The sequence below is a fragment of the Leucopleurus acutus genome (assembly GCF_964270905.1).
Source record: "Leucopleurus acutus genome assembly, chromosome: 3".
Classification (NCBI taxonomy): Eukaryota; Metazoa; Chordata; class Mammalia; order Artiodactyla; family Delphinidae; genus Leucopleurus; species Leucopleurus acutus.
The window spans coordinates 22,983,990-23,001,413 of NC_139145.1; the positions used below are offsets into that span (position 1 = coordinate 22,983,990).

The 17,424-nt window shown below is 39.6% G+C and overlaps 1 protein-coding gene across 1 annotated transcript; it reads left to right on the plus strand.

The window, feature by feature from the left end:
* Positions 1–11,592: 11,592 nt before the first annotated feature.
* Positions 11,593–14,905, plus strand: LOC309960279 (UDP-N-acetylglucosamine--peptide N-acetylglucosaminyltransferase 110 kDa subunit-like; the record flags this gene model as incomplete). Its single annotated transcript, XM_082836955.1, has 1 exon — positions 11,593–14,905. Exon 1 carries the CDS (start codon positions 11,765–11,767, stop codon positions 14,903–14,905), a length of 3,141 nt encoding a protein of 1,046 aa, XP_082693081.1. The 5' UTR covers positions 11,593–11,764.
* Positions 14,906–17,424: the final 2,519 nt, after the last annotated feature.

The following is a 17,424-nucleotide window of genomic DNA, read 5'->3' on the forward strand; positions in this document are numbered from 1 at the left end:
TAGGGGACATGGGTTCGGGCCCTGGTCTGGGAAGATCCCACATGCCGCGGAGCAACTAAGCCCGTGCGACACAACTACTGAGCCTGTGCTCTAGGGCCACTGAGCCACAACTACTGAAGCCCGCGTGCCACAACTACTGAAACCCTAGCGCCTAGAGCCCGTGCTCCGCAACGAGAGAAGCCACAGCAATGAGGAGCCCGCACACCACAATGTAGAGTAGCCCCCACTCGCCCCAACTAGAGAAAGCCCATGTGCAGCAACAAAGACCCAACACAGCCAAAAATAAATAAATTTATTAAAAAAAAGATTCTCTGTGGATAAAACAACATGTAAATAATTGGTTACAAAGCCACATTATTTGAAGGTGCCAGACTGCACATTAACAGTCTGACACAAAGGGACAGCACAGGAAAACTATTCAAAGATAAAGATTTTTAAATCTTTGCAGTTTGAAACCTTTTAGAGCAAGTATAATGAGCTCGACACACATTTCAACACTCCACGTGTTAATCACATGTTCAAAGCATGTCTCAAAGTCATTGGAAATAGTTGCTGTCTCTGTCTCTGATATGTAAAACAGACCTGTGATGTGTAAAACTCAGGAGGTATTGATATCCACTTTTTGGCATCTGAACAGGAAACAAAGTTGTTTCGCAGTGATAATAAAGAATGAAGTAAATGCACCAGTCAAATAAAAGACAAAGTACTGAGGGAATGTATTAACAAAACGAATCCAACTAAATTCTGGTTACCTGGGGCCTACGATTGTACACACTGCATGGAAATACCCCAGCCTAAATACTGGCATAGGAGGAAGGGTACTGCTAAGCCCATCACAGTATAATCCTTTTAAATGTCCCTTTCAAGGTTGTCTCCACTCAACACTGAGTATAGGAAAACTTCCCATCAGGCAGAAACACTGGCTGTGCAATGATTGACCAAGAAATTAACACACTAATGAATAAATGATGCTAATTTATTTCTATCCCTGACAACGGGAAACAGCACACACTCTGTGTCAATGGTATGTCCTCTTTCCCACTTTTCTAAATGGTCAAGTATGTTTTTCCCTTCATTGCTTTATATCATGTGTGGCAGGCATGATGGGAAATGGCTACCAATGGTTCTGTTATTGATTTCTACCTTCATTTCACTGTGGCTAAAGAAGATACTTTGTATGATTTCAGTTTCTTAACAATGTATTGGTACTTGTATTGTGGCGTAACATATGGTCTTTCCTGGAGAATGTTCCATGTGTACTTGAGAAAAATGTGTATTCTGCTGTTGTTGAGTGGAGTGATCTATATATGGCTGTTAGGTTTAGTTGGTTAAATGTGTTATTCAGTCCCCCTACCTCTCTACTGATCTTCTGTCTAGATGTGTTATCCATTATTGAAAGCAAGGTATTGATCTCCAACTATTATTTTAGAAGTATCTATTTCTTCCTTCAATTCTGTCAATGTCTGCTTCACATATTTGGGGGATGTTTCGTACATATATGTTTATAGTTGTTATATCTTCTTGATAGATTGAACTTGTTATCAACATATAGTGGCCTCCTTTTCCTCTTGTGATAGTTTTTGATTTAAAGCTTATTTTGTGTGATATTAATGTAGCCATCCCAGATCTATCTTCCTTCCTTCCTTCCTTCCTTCCTTCCTTTTTCTCTCTCTCTCTTTCTTTCTTTTTGTTACTATTTGCATGGGATATTTTATTCTGTGCTTTAACTTTCAACCAACTTGTGTCTCTTGAAATCAAGTGAGTTTTTTGCAGACAACAGATACTTGGATTATGGATGTTTTTAAAGTCCATTCTGCCAATATTTATCTTTTTATTGGAGAGCTTAATCCACTCTTTTAAAAATTACTGATGAGGAAGAACTTAATTCTGTCTGTTTCCTGGCTGTTTTCTGTATGTCTTATGCATTTTTTGCCCCTCATTTACTCCATTACTGACTTCTTCTGTGCTTAGCCGATTTTGTTGTAGTGAACTCTTGATTCCTTTTTCATTTCTTTTTGCATATAGTCTATTGATATTTTCTTTGTGGTTATCAAGAAGATTACATTTACCCTTCTAAAGTTCAACCAATATCCTTTGAATTGGAACCAACTTCAATAGCACACAGAAACTCTGTTCCTCTACAGTTCCATTCCTCCTCCTTACATTATTGTTGTCACAAATTACACCTTTATACTTTGTGAGCCCAATAACATGGATTTGTGATTATTTTATGCATTTGTTTTTTCAATCATGTAAGAAATGAAAACTAGCGTTACAAGCCAGTAGCACAATACTGGCTTTAGTATCTGCCCATGGAGATTTCTATTTCTTTATACAGCTTCGAGTTGCTGTCTAGTGTCCTCTCATTTCAAGCTAAAGGTTCAATTTAGCATTTGTCATAGGGCAGTGTTAGGAAGTTGTAAAACAAACGCCCTCAGCCTTTGTTCATCTGGGAATGTGTTAATTTCTCCCTAAGTTTTGAAACCAGTTTGGGCAAATATAGAATTCTTGGTGGACAATTTTTTTCCTTCAGCACTTTAAATATATATGTCTGGCCTCTTGCTTCCGTGGTTTCAGATAGGAAATTAGCTATGAATCTTTTTGAGGATCCCTGCTTTGTAACAAATTTGTTTTTTCTTTCTCCTTTGGGAGTAGAGATTCTTTCTCTGTCTTTTGGCATCTGAGAGTTTGATTATATTGTTTCTTGTTGTGGGGTTCCTTGAGTTTCTCTTAGTCCTGAAATCAGGCAAAGATTTACAGCAACCAAACACATACTGAACCAGGGAAGAGGCAATTTGAAAATGGCAGGAAAGCTTTGTGGCATTTTTACTTGCTCTTGCCCCATCTACTGTTAGTGTAGTGATGGTCTTAAAGTGGTGGGGTCTTAATGCAGTGATAGTCTTAAAGTAGCAGCAGACCATTCCTAGTATGGGACCCTCAATCCTGCTTCAGGAGGGAGCAGAAGAGACCATACTCTCGGATTATTATGTGTATCTGTTCTAACCTGTCTGGGAGCTACCTGAAGGACTGACACAAGATGCTTATCTCTGTCTTAGCTAACCTGGAACACAGTCTGGAAAAGCAGCGGTCATTGCTCAAAAAAAGTGCAAGGTGAACTAACAAAGCACAGATGGCTGGGGCAGAAGACTGTGCATTGAAATACAATAGACCACATAAGATGCAGGAGCAAAAGTTGGGGGAGATTCTTTGGGAACTTAGAACATACAAAAAGTACACATGTGTCCAGAGAAATTAAGAAAGCCGCAAGCATACTCAAGATAAGATGCATGTTCTGAAAACACCAGAGGAGTCTCTAAGCTTTTACCATGGGCTGAGCCCTGAACTCAGTGCAGGTCAGCTAAATGTTGAAGGAGTGATCCAGCAATCTGCACAATGGGGAGAGGTGTGTGGTTTTGAGTGTGCGTGTGGATGTGCTTGTGTATATTTGTTTTTGTTTGTCTTAGGTGCAGGAATTCAAGGACATCTCTGTCAAAACATTAGGTAAACATGAACTAAAGGAACAGAGACTTCAGTGCCTACATACGATAAGGAGTACACTCATTGCAAAACTAGTTTGGAAAGGTCCCCAAACAACGACTACTACAGCCTTCAACAATCCAAAGCCCAGAAAACCCTGGGAAAGTGGGAGAATCTGATTTCCATAGACACCACATTATAATATTTGAAAGCCAAATGTTCAACCAAAAAACTCACAAGGTATACAAAGACATGGAAAAGTTTGGTCCATTTAAGAAAACAAATTAATTGATGAAACCATCCCTAAGGAAGCCCAGAATTTTCTCCATTGCATATTCTTGCCTCCTTTGTCATAGATTCATTGACATAAGTGCATGGGTTTCTTTCTGGGCTCTCTATTCTGTTCCAGTGATGGATGTTTTTGTGCCGGTACCATACTGTTTTGATTACTGTAGGTTTGTAGCACAGTCTGAAGCCAGGGAGCATGATTCCTCCAGTTGTGTTCTTCTTTCTCAAGACTGTTTTAGCTATTCAGGATCTTTTGCGTTTCCATACAAACTTTAAAATTATTTGTTCTAGGTCTGTGGAAAATGCCCTTAATATGTTGATACAGACTGCATTGAATCCGTAGATGTCCTTGGGTATGATGGTCATTTTAACAATATTAATTCTTCCAATCCGTGACCATGGTATATCTTTCCAGCTGTTTGTGTCATCTTTCATTTCTTTTACGCGTGTCATATAGTTTCCTGGGTACAGGTCTTTTACCTCCTTAGGCAGGTTTATTCTTATGTATTTTATTCTTTTTTATGTGATTGTAAATGGGATTGTTTCCTTAATTTCTCTTTCTGATAGTTCACTGTGAGTGTATAGAAATACAAAATTTATATATAGAAATCTATTGTATCCTGAAAATTTACCAAGTTCATGTTTGAGCTCGAATAGTTTTTTGATGGTGTCTTTCAGATTTTCTATGTATCATGCCATCTGCAAACAGTGACAGTTCTACTTTTTCCTTTCCATTTTGGAGTCCTTTTATTTATTTATTTTTTCTTGTCTGATTGCTGTGGTTAGGACTTCCAAAACTCTGTTCAGTAAAAGTGGTGAGAGTGGGCATCCTTGTCTTGTTCCTGATCTTAGGGGAAATGCTTTCAGCTTTTCACCATTGAGTATGTTAGCTATGGGCTTGTCATATATGGCCTTTATTATGTTGAGGTATGTTCCCTCTACGCCCACTTTCTGGAGAGTTTTTACCATGAATGGATATTGCATTTTTTCAAAAGCTTTTTCTGCATCTATTGAGATGATCGTATGGTTTTTAGTCTTCAGTTTGTTACTGTGATGATAAGAGACCTAAGACAGCTACAGAGGCTAAGTGACCTTTCCTTCCCTGAATGGGTAGGTATCCTTGTTCTGCCTTCTAATTGAGTTAGTATCTGAGTAAAGAACTGCCAGGTGTCATTTAGTTCACAATACACTGCTGTGGCAATATAGAAATGAATTTGCCTGAGTCATTTGGCTTTTCTCAATTATAGTAAATGAATAGACTGAATGAATACTTCAACTTAAGGAAATGTTCTTAAAAATATGTTAATGTAGGCAACTTCAGTGGAGAACTGAAATCAAAACAAAACATTCAGGTGAAGGGTTGAAATAAAAGTACACTCAGTTGTATCCAGTTTCCTCTTGTAAATCTCTCTTTTTAATTTGAGTGGACAGTCACTTGAGAATATCTGACTTGGGGCTAAGGAAATCTAAGCCTTCTTGGCCACACTGTATTCTCTTATGTCATTTACTAAAGACACCAGGTGGGCTGCTGAAAAAAGAGTGGGAAAAATCAATCCCTCACATCCAAAGGGCGGCTCTTGAAAATATGTGTGTTGTTGTAGTTATTTTGCTCTTCTGGCCTCAGAAGTTCTAATCTTAACCTTAGCCCCTCATGGAGAGAGACTTTGTAAACCAATTCCCACATTACTCATTATGTGACCGTTGAAAAAGAGAAACCCACCTCTTTCCCTGTGCTTTCAACCAGTTATCTTCTTCAAAAATCTGTTTGGATTGTTATACCTTAATCTTGCCTGGCAAGGGACTTATGGGAAGGTTCTTATTGTTTGAAAGTTTGGTGCCAGTATCTGCAAAGAAAGAAGAAAGATGTGTTTATCAAACATCCCAATAGTGAGGTGTGTGAAAGCAACTTTTGAAAAAGTTAATCTGTCAGAGTTTAGCCGTATGATTACATTTTATTTTATTCATTGAAAATAAATAATTATCAAGGAATCCTTTCTAGATTTTCTAGTTTCCCAAAGTTCCCTGTATTCACATTCTAAGAGGAAAAATGGTATTTTAAGTCACTGCTCTCCACCTTATATTATTTATAATCACTCCTCGTGACTTCTTCCTTCCAAGAAACGTGATCCTGAGAAGTGTCCTTTATTTGTCTTTGTGGAATAAGTGATGAGGATGCGTCCTGGAAACCTGTGAGATGTTTAACTTGTGGTATAGTGAAACTAGGATGGAGAGTTCTGGAAAGATCTGGAAAGGTGGCTGGTAGAGTGTGGCCAGATGTGGGAGAAGAGAGACATACAGAGAGAGGGAGAGGAAATTTTCAGAGGGAGAAAATGAAACAAATAAATAAGTTTTGTTGTGTGGTGTGGGATGCAAGCCTTCCTCTCCCCCTTTCCTTCACAATGTCTTTGTTAAAGACTGTGTTTTTCATTAGTTTTACTAAGATAGGATTTGCCATTTTGTTTGGATACTGAGAATGGACCCATGGAAACAGTTATATTTGGGTTATCTTTGACTGTCTTTAATGAAGAACATAAATATGGGCCCCACTATCTATGCACATGCTATCACCATGCCTTTTTTGTTCTCTGTTCATATATCTAAGTCCTCTTCTTTCTTTAAGGTCAATCTCAAATCTCATCTGAAATGTACATTTATTGATAGATTCAACCCATAATGAACTGTCCCTTCTTTGTCCTCCTTAGGCTCTGATTATTTATAAAAACTCATTTTTGAACTTAGAGACTGTCCAATATGATATATTAGTTATTTCACCAGCATATGTTATATCCTCAACACAATTATACACTTTTGTGGGGCTGGGATCATACATTCTGTAATTTTTCTCAGTACTTACACTTACTTTGATAAAAAGCGCATTCATTCATCTAAACATCATTTATTGGGTGTTAATTACATATCTCAACTCAGTAAATATTGTTTGAATGAATGCATGCATGAATGAGGGAGTATGCAATAGGTAGACTAATGTACCGCCCAATGTGAGAAAACCAAAAACATAAACACAAAAGCAAGCCAAAAAGTGGACCAGGACTTTCTGTAAAATATCCTGCTTTTTGTTGGATGATGCCATGAAAATCTAGATGCTCCTGAAAGGTCTTAATAGCTGATCAAGAATAGTAAACAATTGAAATTCTCTCAGGCTTCTTCAACCCTATCACTGGACACATTTATACCTCTCAGAAATGGTATTAAAAGAAGAGATTAATAAAGCTTTTATAGATGAGTTGATAAATCTCTAAAGATTTAAGTCTTCATTGCCTCCTAGGTTTTCTCTATTTTGGGTTTCCAAAAGATTTCAATAAACCACAGGATAATTAAAAATTAGACATTATCTTTCTTACCTTGACATTTTTTGATGGTAAACACCTTTTTATTGTCTCCATAGTGCTGCCGAATTTCCACCAGTACAGTACTTAAGTGAATTTTGCTCTGGATGGTGGGATATATAAGATGTAAACGAATTGTTTGTATATGTTTTAGAATTCTTCAAAAGGGCCTGGCCATGGAAATGCATTGAATATTACTTAAATAACTAAAGTAACTGCCTCAGAATTATTATTCTATTCTGGTTAGGATATATCTGCTCTGGTTTGTTAAAATTTCCCTTTAGAGTGGTTTTAATTTTGTTTCTGATAGGGTCCTAGGATTTATTGCCACACCCATCCTGCATCTGTTTTTCTTTGAATTACTCTCCTTGCAGTTTCTGATTCATACAGGGCCTTACAGGTTAGTGACAACCTGGCCATCACAAGGCTGGGAAGGAGAGGCCTACTTTTCAGAAGTGTTGATGTCTTCTGTACCTGAAGGTTTTCAAGAGATATCAATCTTCCTCACCACCGCCCTTGGCCCTCTTAATGGACTAAGCAGTTCCTCATGAAATTTCTGTGGGATATCTGTACCAACTTCTCAATATTGTTCCATCCTGAGTCTAAATTCCTGGCCTCAAGGTAATGTTAGATTTCTAGCTCCAGCCCCTATTTACATAAGGCCTATACTAAGGAACGGAACCCACAGACATCAGTCCGCTCTTCTTTCTCTGGATTTAATTTCTCTGTTACTTTCTGAAACATGCAGGTGTTCCTTTCTTTCTTTTAATCTCAGCTATGTGCTTTTAACTTTTTCAAAATTGACCCAGAATTTACATCTGTCTCCAGTAAGAGTACATTAAATTGAGCTTAGTCTGCTATTCTACTGGCGTATTTGAGATCCAGATAATTTGCTACTTAACTGGATTCAATGACTTGTATATTTCAGGCATCTAAAACTCACCATGTTCCAAATTTCCCTCCTTATAGTTAGTAATTTTCTTGGGAATCTGGATGAGATTAAATGGAATAAAGTTAGTGAGTGGCCCAGGAATGCCTGAAAGTTTGTTTGTCAGAGTGGCCAGGGAAAGTTAAGCAAGGAAGAAAAGCAAATGAAAAACAGAATCCCATTATTATGGCTGAGTTTACTCCCAGGATTCCATGCAGAGCTCTCTGTAGAGCTGGGATGGGTTATAACTTATGCCAGAGCTCTATGTGGGGCTGACACCATCTCATGCCAAGCTCTCAGTTCTGGGCTCACGTCATCTCTGGTCCACTCTGTGGAGTGGAAACTTTGGAGGAATGGCCAATGTGTTCCGCAGCGTAGGAAGAGGGAACTTGTGAATGTGACTTTCTAATTGTGGAGGAACTAACCACTGTAAATGTGCCTTGAACTATGTTGTTTAATTTGACCAGTCAGATCAATGACATTCCCCTTGAATGAAATGCTGCTACGTATATGAGCAGAAAAACAAAACTGGTATAAGGAATAGATAGCTAGTGGGAAGCAGCCGCATAGCACAGGGAGATGCGCTCGGTGCTTTGTGACCACCTAGAGGGGTGGGATAGGGAGGGTGGGAGGGAGGGAGATGCAAGAGGGAGGAGATATGGGGACATATGTATAACTGACTTACTTTGTTATAAAGCAGAAACTAACACACCATTGTAAAGCACTTATACTCCAATAAAGATGTTAAAAAAAAAACTGGTATAAGGAGATAGACTGGGAGTCTTATTTTCCCACCAATTAACTTTGCCTCTGACCATGACCTTCCCTTTGAGTCTCCTAGACCTTGGGGATGATCGCAGCCCCTTGGGTTGGGTGACGGCAACCCCATCTTCACTAGAACCTCTATAGTTAACTTTGATTTTTCCCACTCCGTCTATCCATCCCATGTGTGCAGTCAGACATTTGATCTTGGACTTTTCCTGACAAAATGTGCTTGAATATAACCATTTCTTTTCACTCCCACTGCTACTGTTGTCACTGCCTTAACTAGGGCTTTATCTTTAAGTTCTTTATATAAATATATAAATATCTATATATAAATATAATATACAAACAAATAAAATATAATATTAATTCTGATGATTTTAAAGTCTTTTCTTGATAAAGACTTTTCCTGATAAAGATACACAATATCTTATATAAATATTTTTGTATAATCTGTCCTTTTCTTAGAATTTTAGCCATATGATTCTATCTCTTGGTTTGTCTGGAACTTTTTGATTGAATGCTGGCTATTTTATTTGGCTTTTTGTTCTTTTTCTCAGTGGAAACGTTGTTTTGCTTCAAAATATTTTATTCTACCTGGAAGTAGCAAATCTTCAAATTACAATTTTTTAAATGCTTTCAAATATCAATACTATAGGTGTCACAAAATCTAGAAAAATGACATTTAAAAATGAACTACTGCCAGATGTGTCTCTATAAAACTTTTCCCCCACTCTTTCAGCTATATATTCTTTAACTGCCTCCTCATACGACAGTTTATGTATTTTCGAAATCAAATTTTAAGAAATAAAATTTGTAGTTTATAGACATAGATTTCTTGTAACATGGTTGATTAGAATTTGCTTCTAGTTATTAATAGTTTAGAAAAGTTTATTTCAGCTTCACAATTTATTATTGATAATGTCACATTAATTTTCATTGTTAACTTTGAGCAAACCTCTATGGATTACTTCCTCATAAGTATTTACTATTATAAATGCATTACTGATTTCAGTACTGCTATAGGTTTGTGCATTACAGGAATTCTGATAAAATACTCATTCACACCATTCCATTACACACATTGTTGATGGAGTATATTCTTTTATTTATTTATTTATTTATTTATTTATTTATTTATTTATTTATTTATTTCTGGCTGTGTTGGGTCTTCGTTGCTGTGCACAGGATTTCTCTACTTGCAGGGAGTGGGGGCTACTCTTTGTTGCGGTGCACAGGTGCTAGGCACGCAGGCTTCAGTAGTTGTGGCTCGCAGGCTCAGTAGTCGTGGCTCACGGGCTCTAGAGCGCAGGCTCCGTAGTTGTGGCACACCGGCTTAGTTGCTCCGTGGAATGTGGGATCTTCCCAGACCAGGGCTCGAACCCTTGTCCCCTGCATTGGCAGGTGGCTTCTTAACCACGGCGCCATCAGGGAAGCCCCTGGAGTATATTCTTGACAGAAGAAAATTTCCGTTTTGACTAAGCATTGATGAAAACTGAATCTTTGACTTATCTTTCACATGCCTGATGATTGAAATAATTTTCCATAGAATAGCTTCTGGTTTTGTACTTTTCAGTTCTTTTTTTCTTCTTCAAACGCACATGCTTTGAGAGCTGTGAAGTGCAAGACATGGCTATATTGTAAGGTGGTTTTTGTCCTTAAGCTTCTGTGTCTTGTGCTAGTTAAGTCAGTAGAGTAGTCATTATGAGTACTGGAAGTTATTCCTGTAATGGGATAGTATATAGTCAATTACATATGGTGATATCTGAAAATCACATAATAACCTCACTTAAAACATCTCCTTAGGGCTCCCCTGGTGGCGCAGTGGTTGAGAGTCCACCTGCCGATGCAGGGGACACGGGTTCGTGCCCCGGTCCGGGAAGATCCCACATGCCGCGGAGCGGCTAGGCCCGTGAGCCATGGCCGCTGAGCCTGTGCGTCCAGAGCCTGTGCTCCACAACGGGAGAGGCCACAACAGTGAGAGGTCCGCGTACCACAGAACAAAAGAAAATCTCCTTAGCTAGATTTCAAAAAAGCCTGTGGCCATTCCAATATGATCCAACATAGCGGAATATGATAGAAGGAAAATTGGCAAAGAAAGAGACGCTGGTCTTACCTGATGGAAGTTAAAATATCTCACTTTTGACAATTTTGCAAAAACCTATAATTACATGAATTAATTTCTAGGGTTCTTCATAGGACCTAAAAAGGAACCCATAGAGTTGTGGAACAACCATAGAAGCTTCTGTGATGAGAAGCCCGGGCACCGCAACAAAGAGTAGCCCCTGCTCGCCGCAACTGGAGAACGTCTGCACGCAGCATTGAAGACCCAACGCAGCCAAAATAAAAATAAATAAATAAATAAATTTATTTTTAAAAAAGTAATACTCAGGTTTGAGGCATGAGAAATATGATGAGGAGAAATTAGCTAATCCTTTCAGAACTTTTAAAATATCAAACTCAGTCTCTAAGATTTTAGCATTATATACAACATCGGTTACTTATTAGTGGTTTGGGAAGGCCAATTTAAAATTTTCTGATCTTACTGTATTGAAATTCACGGCCCTAATGTTTTCCACATTGACTATATGAATGATGAAGTAAAGTCAATCATGTATTTCCTTTCCAACTGGGCAGAAAACAAAATTTTGAAAAGTGTTTGGACTACTGACTTTTGATTTCTTCTAAAGCAAGTGTATAGGTAATTTTTATTCCCTGATTAAGAGAAAAATGGTGGAAGAGGGCAGGGTTAAGAATGAAGATTTCAAGAGCGTGAGAGTTAGATGACCAACCAGAGTTCCTAAGTTTCGGTGCCTGTAACTGTCGCCGCCGCTTAAGCCTGCCAAAGCAGTGGTATGGCTGCTGCCCTCGTATTTGCTACCTCTAGAAACATTCTTGCCAGTAGTGGCGGCAGCGGGACTCAATTAGCCCCTTTTCTCACTCTCTGCAGACCCTCCAGATGGCGTCTTCTGTGGGCAACGTGGCCGACAGCACAGAACCAACGAAACGTATGCTTTCCTTCCAAGGGTTAGCTGAGTTGGCACATCGAGAATATCAGGCAGGAGATTTTGAGGCAGCTGAGAGACACTGCATGCAGCTGTGGAGACAAGAGCCAGACAATACTGGAGTACTTTTATTACTTTCATCTCTACACTTCCAGTGTCGAAGGCTGGACAGATCTGCCCACTTTAGTACTCTGGCAATTAAACAGAACCCTCTTCTGGCAGAAGCCTATTCGAATTTGGGGAATGTGTACAAGGAAAGAGGGCAGTTGCAGGAAGCAATTGAGCATTACCGGCATGCATTGCATCTCAAGCCAGATTTCATCGATGTTTATATTAACCTGGCAGCCGCTTTGGTAGCAGCAGGCAACATGGAAGGGGCAGTACAAGCTTACGTCTCTGCTCTTCAGTGCAATCCTGATTTGTACTGTGTTCGCAGTGACCTGGGGAACCTGCTCAAAGCCCTGGGTCGCTTGGAAGGAGCCAAGGCATGTTATTTGAAAGCAATGGAGACGCAACTGAACTTTGCAGTAGCTTGGAGTAATCTTGGCTGTGTTTTCAATGCACAAGGGGAGATTTGGCTTGCAATTCATCACTTTGAAAAGGCTGTCACCCTTGACCCCAATTTTCTGGATGCTTATATCAATTTAGGAAATGTCTTGAAAGAGGCACAGATTTTTGACAGAGCTGTGGCAGCTTACCTTTGTGCCCTAAGCTTGAGCCCAAATCATGCAGTGGTACATGCCAACCTGGCTTGTGTATACTATGAGCAAGGCCTGATAGATCTGGCAATAAACACCTACAGGCGAGCTATTGAATTGCAACCACATTTCCCTGATGCTTACTGCAACCTAGCCAATGCTCTGGAAGAGAAGGGCAGTGTTGCCGAAGCAGAAGACTGTTATAATACAGCTCTGCGGCTGTGTCCCATCCATGCAGACTCTCTGAATAACCTAGCCAATATCAAAGGAGACCAGGGGAACATTGAAGAGGCAGTTCGCTTGTATTGTAAAGCATTAGAAGTCTTCCCAGAGTTTGCTGTTGCCCATTCAAATTTAGCAAGTGTATTGCAGCAGCAGGGAAAACTGCAGGAAGCTCTGATGCATTATAAGGAGGCTGTTCGAATCAGTCCTACTTTTGCTGATGCCTACTGTAACATGGAAAACACTCTAAAGGAGATGCAGGATGTTCAGGGAGCCTTGCAGTGTTATACTCGTGCCATTCAGATTAACCCTGCACTTGCGGATGCCCACAGCAATCTGGCTTCCATTCACAAGTATTCAGGGAATATTCCAGAAGCAATTGCTTCTTATCGCACTGCTCTGAAGCTTGAACCTGATTTTCCTGACGCTTATTGTGATTTGGCTCATTGCCTGCAGATTGTCTGTGATTGGACAGACTATGATGAGCGAATGAAGAAGTTGGTCAGCATTGTGGCTGACCAGCTGGAGAAGAATAGGTTGCCTTCTGTGCAGCCTCATCATAGTATGCTCTATCCTCTTTCTCATGGCTTCAGGAAGGCTGTTGCTGAGAGCCATGGGAACCTCTGCTTGGATGAGATCAGTGTCCTTCACAAACCACCGTACGAACATCCAAAAGACTTGAAGCTCAGTGATGGTCGACTGCGTGTAGGATACGTGAGTTCTGACTTTGGGAATCATCCTACTTCTCATCTTATGCAGTCTATTCCAGGCATGCACAATCCTGATAAATTTGAGGTATTCTGTTATGCCCTGAGCCCAGATGATGGCACAAACTTCCAAGCGAAGGTGATGGCAGAAGCCCATCATTTCATTGATCTTTCTCAGATTCCATGCAATGGGAAAGCAGCTGATTGCATCCATCAAGATGGTATACACATCCTTGTAAATATGAATGGTTATACCAGGGGTGCTCAAAATGAACTCTTTGCTCTCAGGCCAGCTCCTGTTCAGGCAATGTGGCTGGGCTACCCTGGGACCAGTGGCGTGCTTTTCATGGATTATATCATCACTGATCAGGAAACTTCACCTGCTGAAGTTGCTGAGCAGTATTCTGAGAAACTGGCTTATATGCCCCATACTTTCTTTATTGGTGATCATGCTAATATGTTCCCTCACCTGAAGAAGAAAGCAGTCATTGATTTTAAGTCCAATGGGCACATTTATGACAATCGGATTGTGCTGAATGGCATCGACCTCAAAGCATTTCTTGATAGTCTCCCAGATGTGCAAATTGTCAAGATGAAATGTCCTGATGGAGGAGACAACGCAGACAGCAGTAATACAGCTCTTAATATGCCTGTCATTCCTATGAATACTATTGCAGAGGCAGTTATTGAAATGATTAACAGAGGACAAATTCAGATAACAATTAATTCATTGAGTCTTAGCAATGGACTGGCAACTACCCAGATCAACATTAAGGCTGCCACTGGAGAGGAGGTTCCCCGTACCATTATTGTAACCACACGTTCTCAGTACGGGTTACCAGAAGATGCCATTGTGTACTGTAACTTTAATCAGTTATATAAAATTGACCCATCTACTTTGCAGATGTGGGCAAATATTCTGAAGCGTGTTCCCAATAGTGTACTGTGGCTGTTGCGTTTTCCAGCAGTAGGAGAACCTAATATTCAACAGTACGCACAAAATATGGGCCTTCCCCAGAACCGTATCATTTTTTCACCTGTTGCTCCTAAGGAGGAACATGTTTGGAGAGGCCAGCTGGCTGATGTCTGCTTGGACACTCCACTCTGTAATGGACACACCACAGGGATGGATGTCCTTTGGTCAGGGACACCCATGGTGACTATGCCAGGAGAGACTCTTGCTTCCCGAGTTGCAGCTTCCCAGCTCACTTGTTTAGGCTGTCTTGAGCTTATTGCTAAAAATAGACAAGAATATGAAGACATAGCTGTGAAACTGGGAACTGATCTAGAATACCTCAAGAAACTTCGTGGCAAAGTCTGGAAGCAGAGAACATCTAGCCCTCTGTTCAACACCAAACAATACACAATGGACCTAGAGCGGCTCTATCTACAGATGTGGGAGCATTACGCAGCTGGCAACAAACCTGACCACATGATTAAGCCTGTTGAAGTCACTGAGTCGGCCTAAATAAGGACTGTGTGCACAGGAGAATTACCCCTGTACCTGAGCCTCAACCTTCTGGGGGAAAGGGAACTACTTTTTCCTTATCTGTACAATACCATGTTGCAGATGGGTGACAGACAATGATAAGAAATAGCACAGCCAGACTTGCTTCCTGCATGATCATGATCACGATAGGGAGAGACACAAGAGATGGGAAACTGCTGTTCCACAAGGAGTCTCCATAGAATTTTGTAGCAGCCAGGTGTCTGGAAGGTCTGGAAGGTAAGTCTGGAAGGTCTGATCTCCCTTGGTCTTCCATAGGATGGATGGTTAGTGTGGAAGGGAGATAGAGATTGCCCAGCCGTTTTGTGATTATCATGGATTGATTGAGTCTTCTGAATTAATATTTTTCTTTATATTTTGGGTATTGGAGCTTTTAAAAATGTTTGGTTTCAGGTATTTTTATTCATGTGAAGTGTATATGATTCTCTTGAGATAAGGTTTTAAGCTAAAATATTCCTTGTTTTAGTTTCTGAACTCTACAGATAAATGGGGATTTTGCTGGTGTAGTCTTTTTATAGGTTTTATAAACCACTTGAGCCTATATCAGTCATTTTAGTGTCTGACATAATGTTTGGAACTATCAGTGCTTTGTTGGTTTATAGATGATGGCTTCAATTCTTTTCCTGGTCCGTTTCCTTCTTCCCGTCCCCCCACCTTAAAAATTCTCCTGTAACTTGGCTAACAAAAAACCAAGTCTGATTCAAAACCTCCCAGAGCGTTTCTCTTAAACGCATCATCTGGTGCCAAATGAAGATCCTTAGGAGTGATTATTAATTCTGAAGGGCACAGTTGTGGTACTGTCACTGATGATAATAATAATGGATTTTTGGCCTAGAGTGTTGACCTATTTCACCAGTGTTTTACCGTTGACTGCCCCTCTATGCTGCTTCCAAAAGTCATAGTGTGTGATAAGATTTTTACTTTCATTTCTAAAGTTTTTTTTTTTTTAGTGAGTCCTGTTCTTCGTTTTTCTTTCAGCAGAAATGAAATCCCAGATAAGTATAAGTATTCAAATATTTGATCAGTAAGTCACAGTTATCTCTAGTACATTAAATAACTTTCATCAAAGAAACATGTTATAGGTAAAATGCTCTGAAGGACCAGCTATGTATATGATAATTATGTTTCAGATCTTCTAGGGTATTATATATAATAACTTGTCTTCTGGACGTGGTCTTGAAGTCTTTATGGATTCAGCCTCGGTAGTAGCGAACTGCACTGCTACTTGGTTTGGAGTACAAATTAGACTTTAGCCCTCCTGGAGGTTGTGTTTTTGGTATTGAAAACCATAGGAATGAAATTATTGTATTTCAGCAAAGGATCAAGGGCTTGAGGCTTAAAAAAGGCAACATATGTGTGGGAAGCAGTCAGCCTTGAAAGCAGGTAAGGACATGCCAGGCATGCGGCCGCTGCTCGAATGGACTATCCCTACTGTTCCCCTCCTTATTCCATTCCATGGGAGATAAATCACCAGGGCCCAGATATCAGAAAGAATGTAAAATTTGACAAGCAAAGCTGTCTCCCCTCTGCACGTGCAGGTTATTTTTGATGATTCTGGGTTTATGGGTTTTCTCCCAGGGAAGTTAACCTTGAGCCGAGACAGTCTGTAGATAATGTAAACCACCATCTGGCAAGCTTCCTTTTTCTAGTCTATTTAATCTGCAACTGTAGCATAATGACTTTGGAATTACTGTTGCTGTATTACCAAAATCTTAAACTAGGATATTTTTGACAAATGCGGTCCTTAGTTAATTTTTAGAGCTACAAACTGTCAGATGGCTCTGAAATAACAATTGTCTGGCTATTCTTCAGGGTGATCACAATATGGTAATGACCTTGAGGTATCACTAAAAAGCAGGAAGGTGTGAGTCTTCCTTTGGTTCCAGAGTGAAATGCGAGTTGGAGTTGGAAAAGAGGCCCACAACCAAGTGTTAGAGAAGGAAATGTGAGGTCATTAGTGAAAAACCAGGTTGAAGTTAAGGTGAAGAGGCATGAGGAAATGGTCAACTGTTACAGTATTACAAAGATCATCAAGAAGCATATCCATGAATGTGGTTTGTATTGCAATCTGCTGAAAAAGAGACAAATATCCTGGCCTGGCCTTCATGGAGATTATATTTTATTGATTCTGATAATAGATTATTGTTGAAAAGGGCCTCCTATAAATTATAACCATGCAAAGGCAGCAAGATAATTTTTTTTCCTTTATGTATGTGTTTCTCATTCCTACTCACTTCTCTCTTAGGGGAAGAGAAAATCACAAAAAACAAAATTGTCAAGTCTCAACTATTCCTTTTCAAAATAATTTTTTTTGCAAAGTCCAGTGCAGACAATAGGTTAACTGTGAAGATTTGTAAGGCTCAAAAAGCTAGATTTTTACAAAGTGTAGCCAAATTTTATTCCATACATAATAGCTTTGGAAAGAATATGTGATGATGCAAAGTTGGAAAAAGGTGGTTTTTCTTCTGTGAATGGCTTCA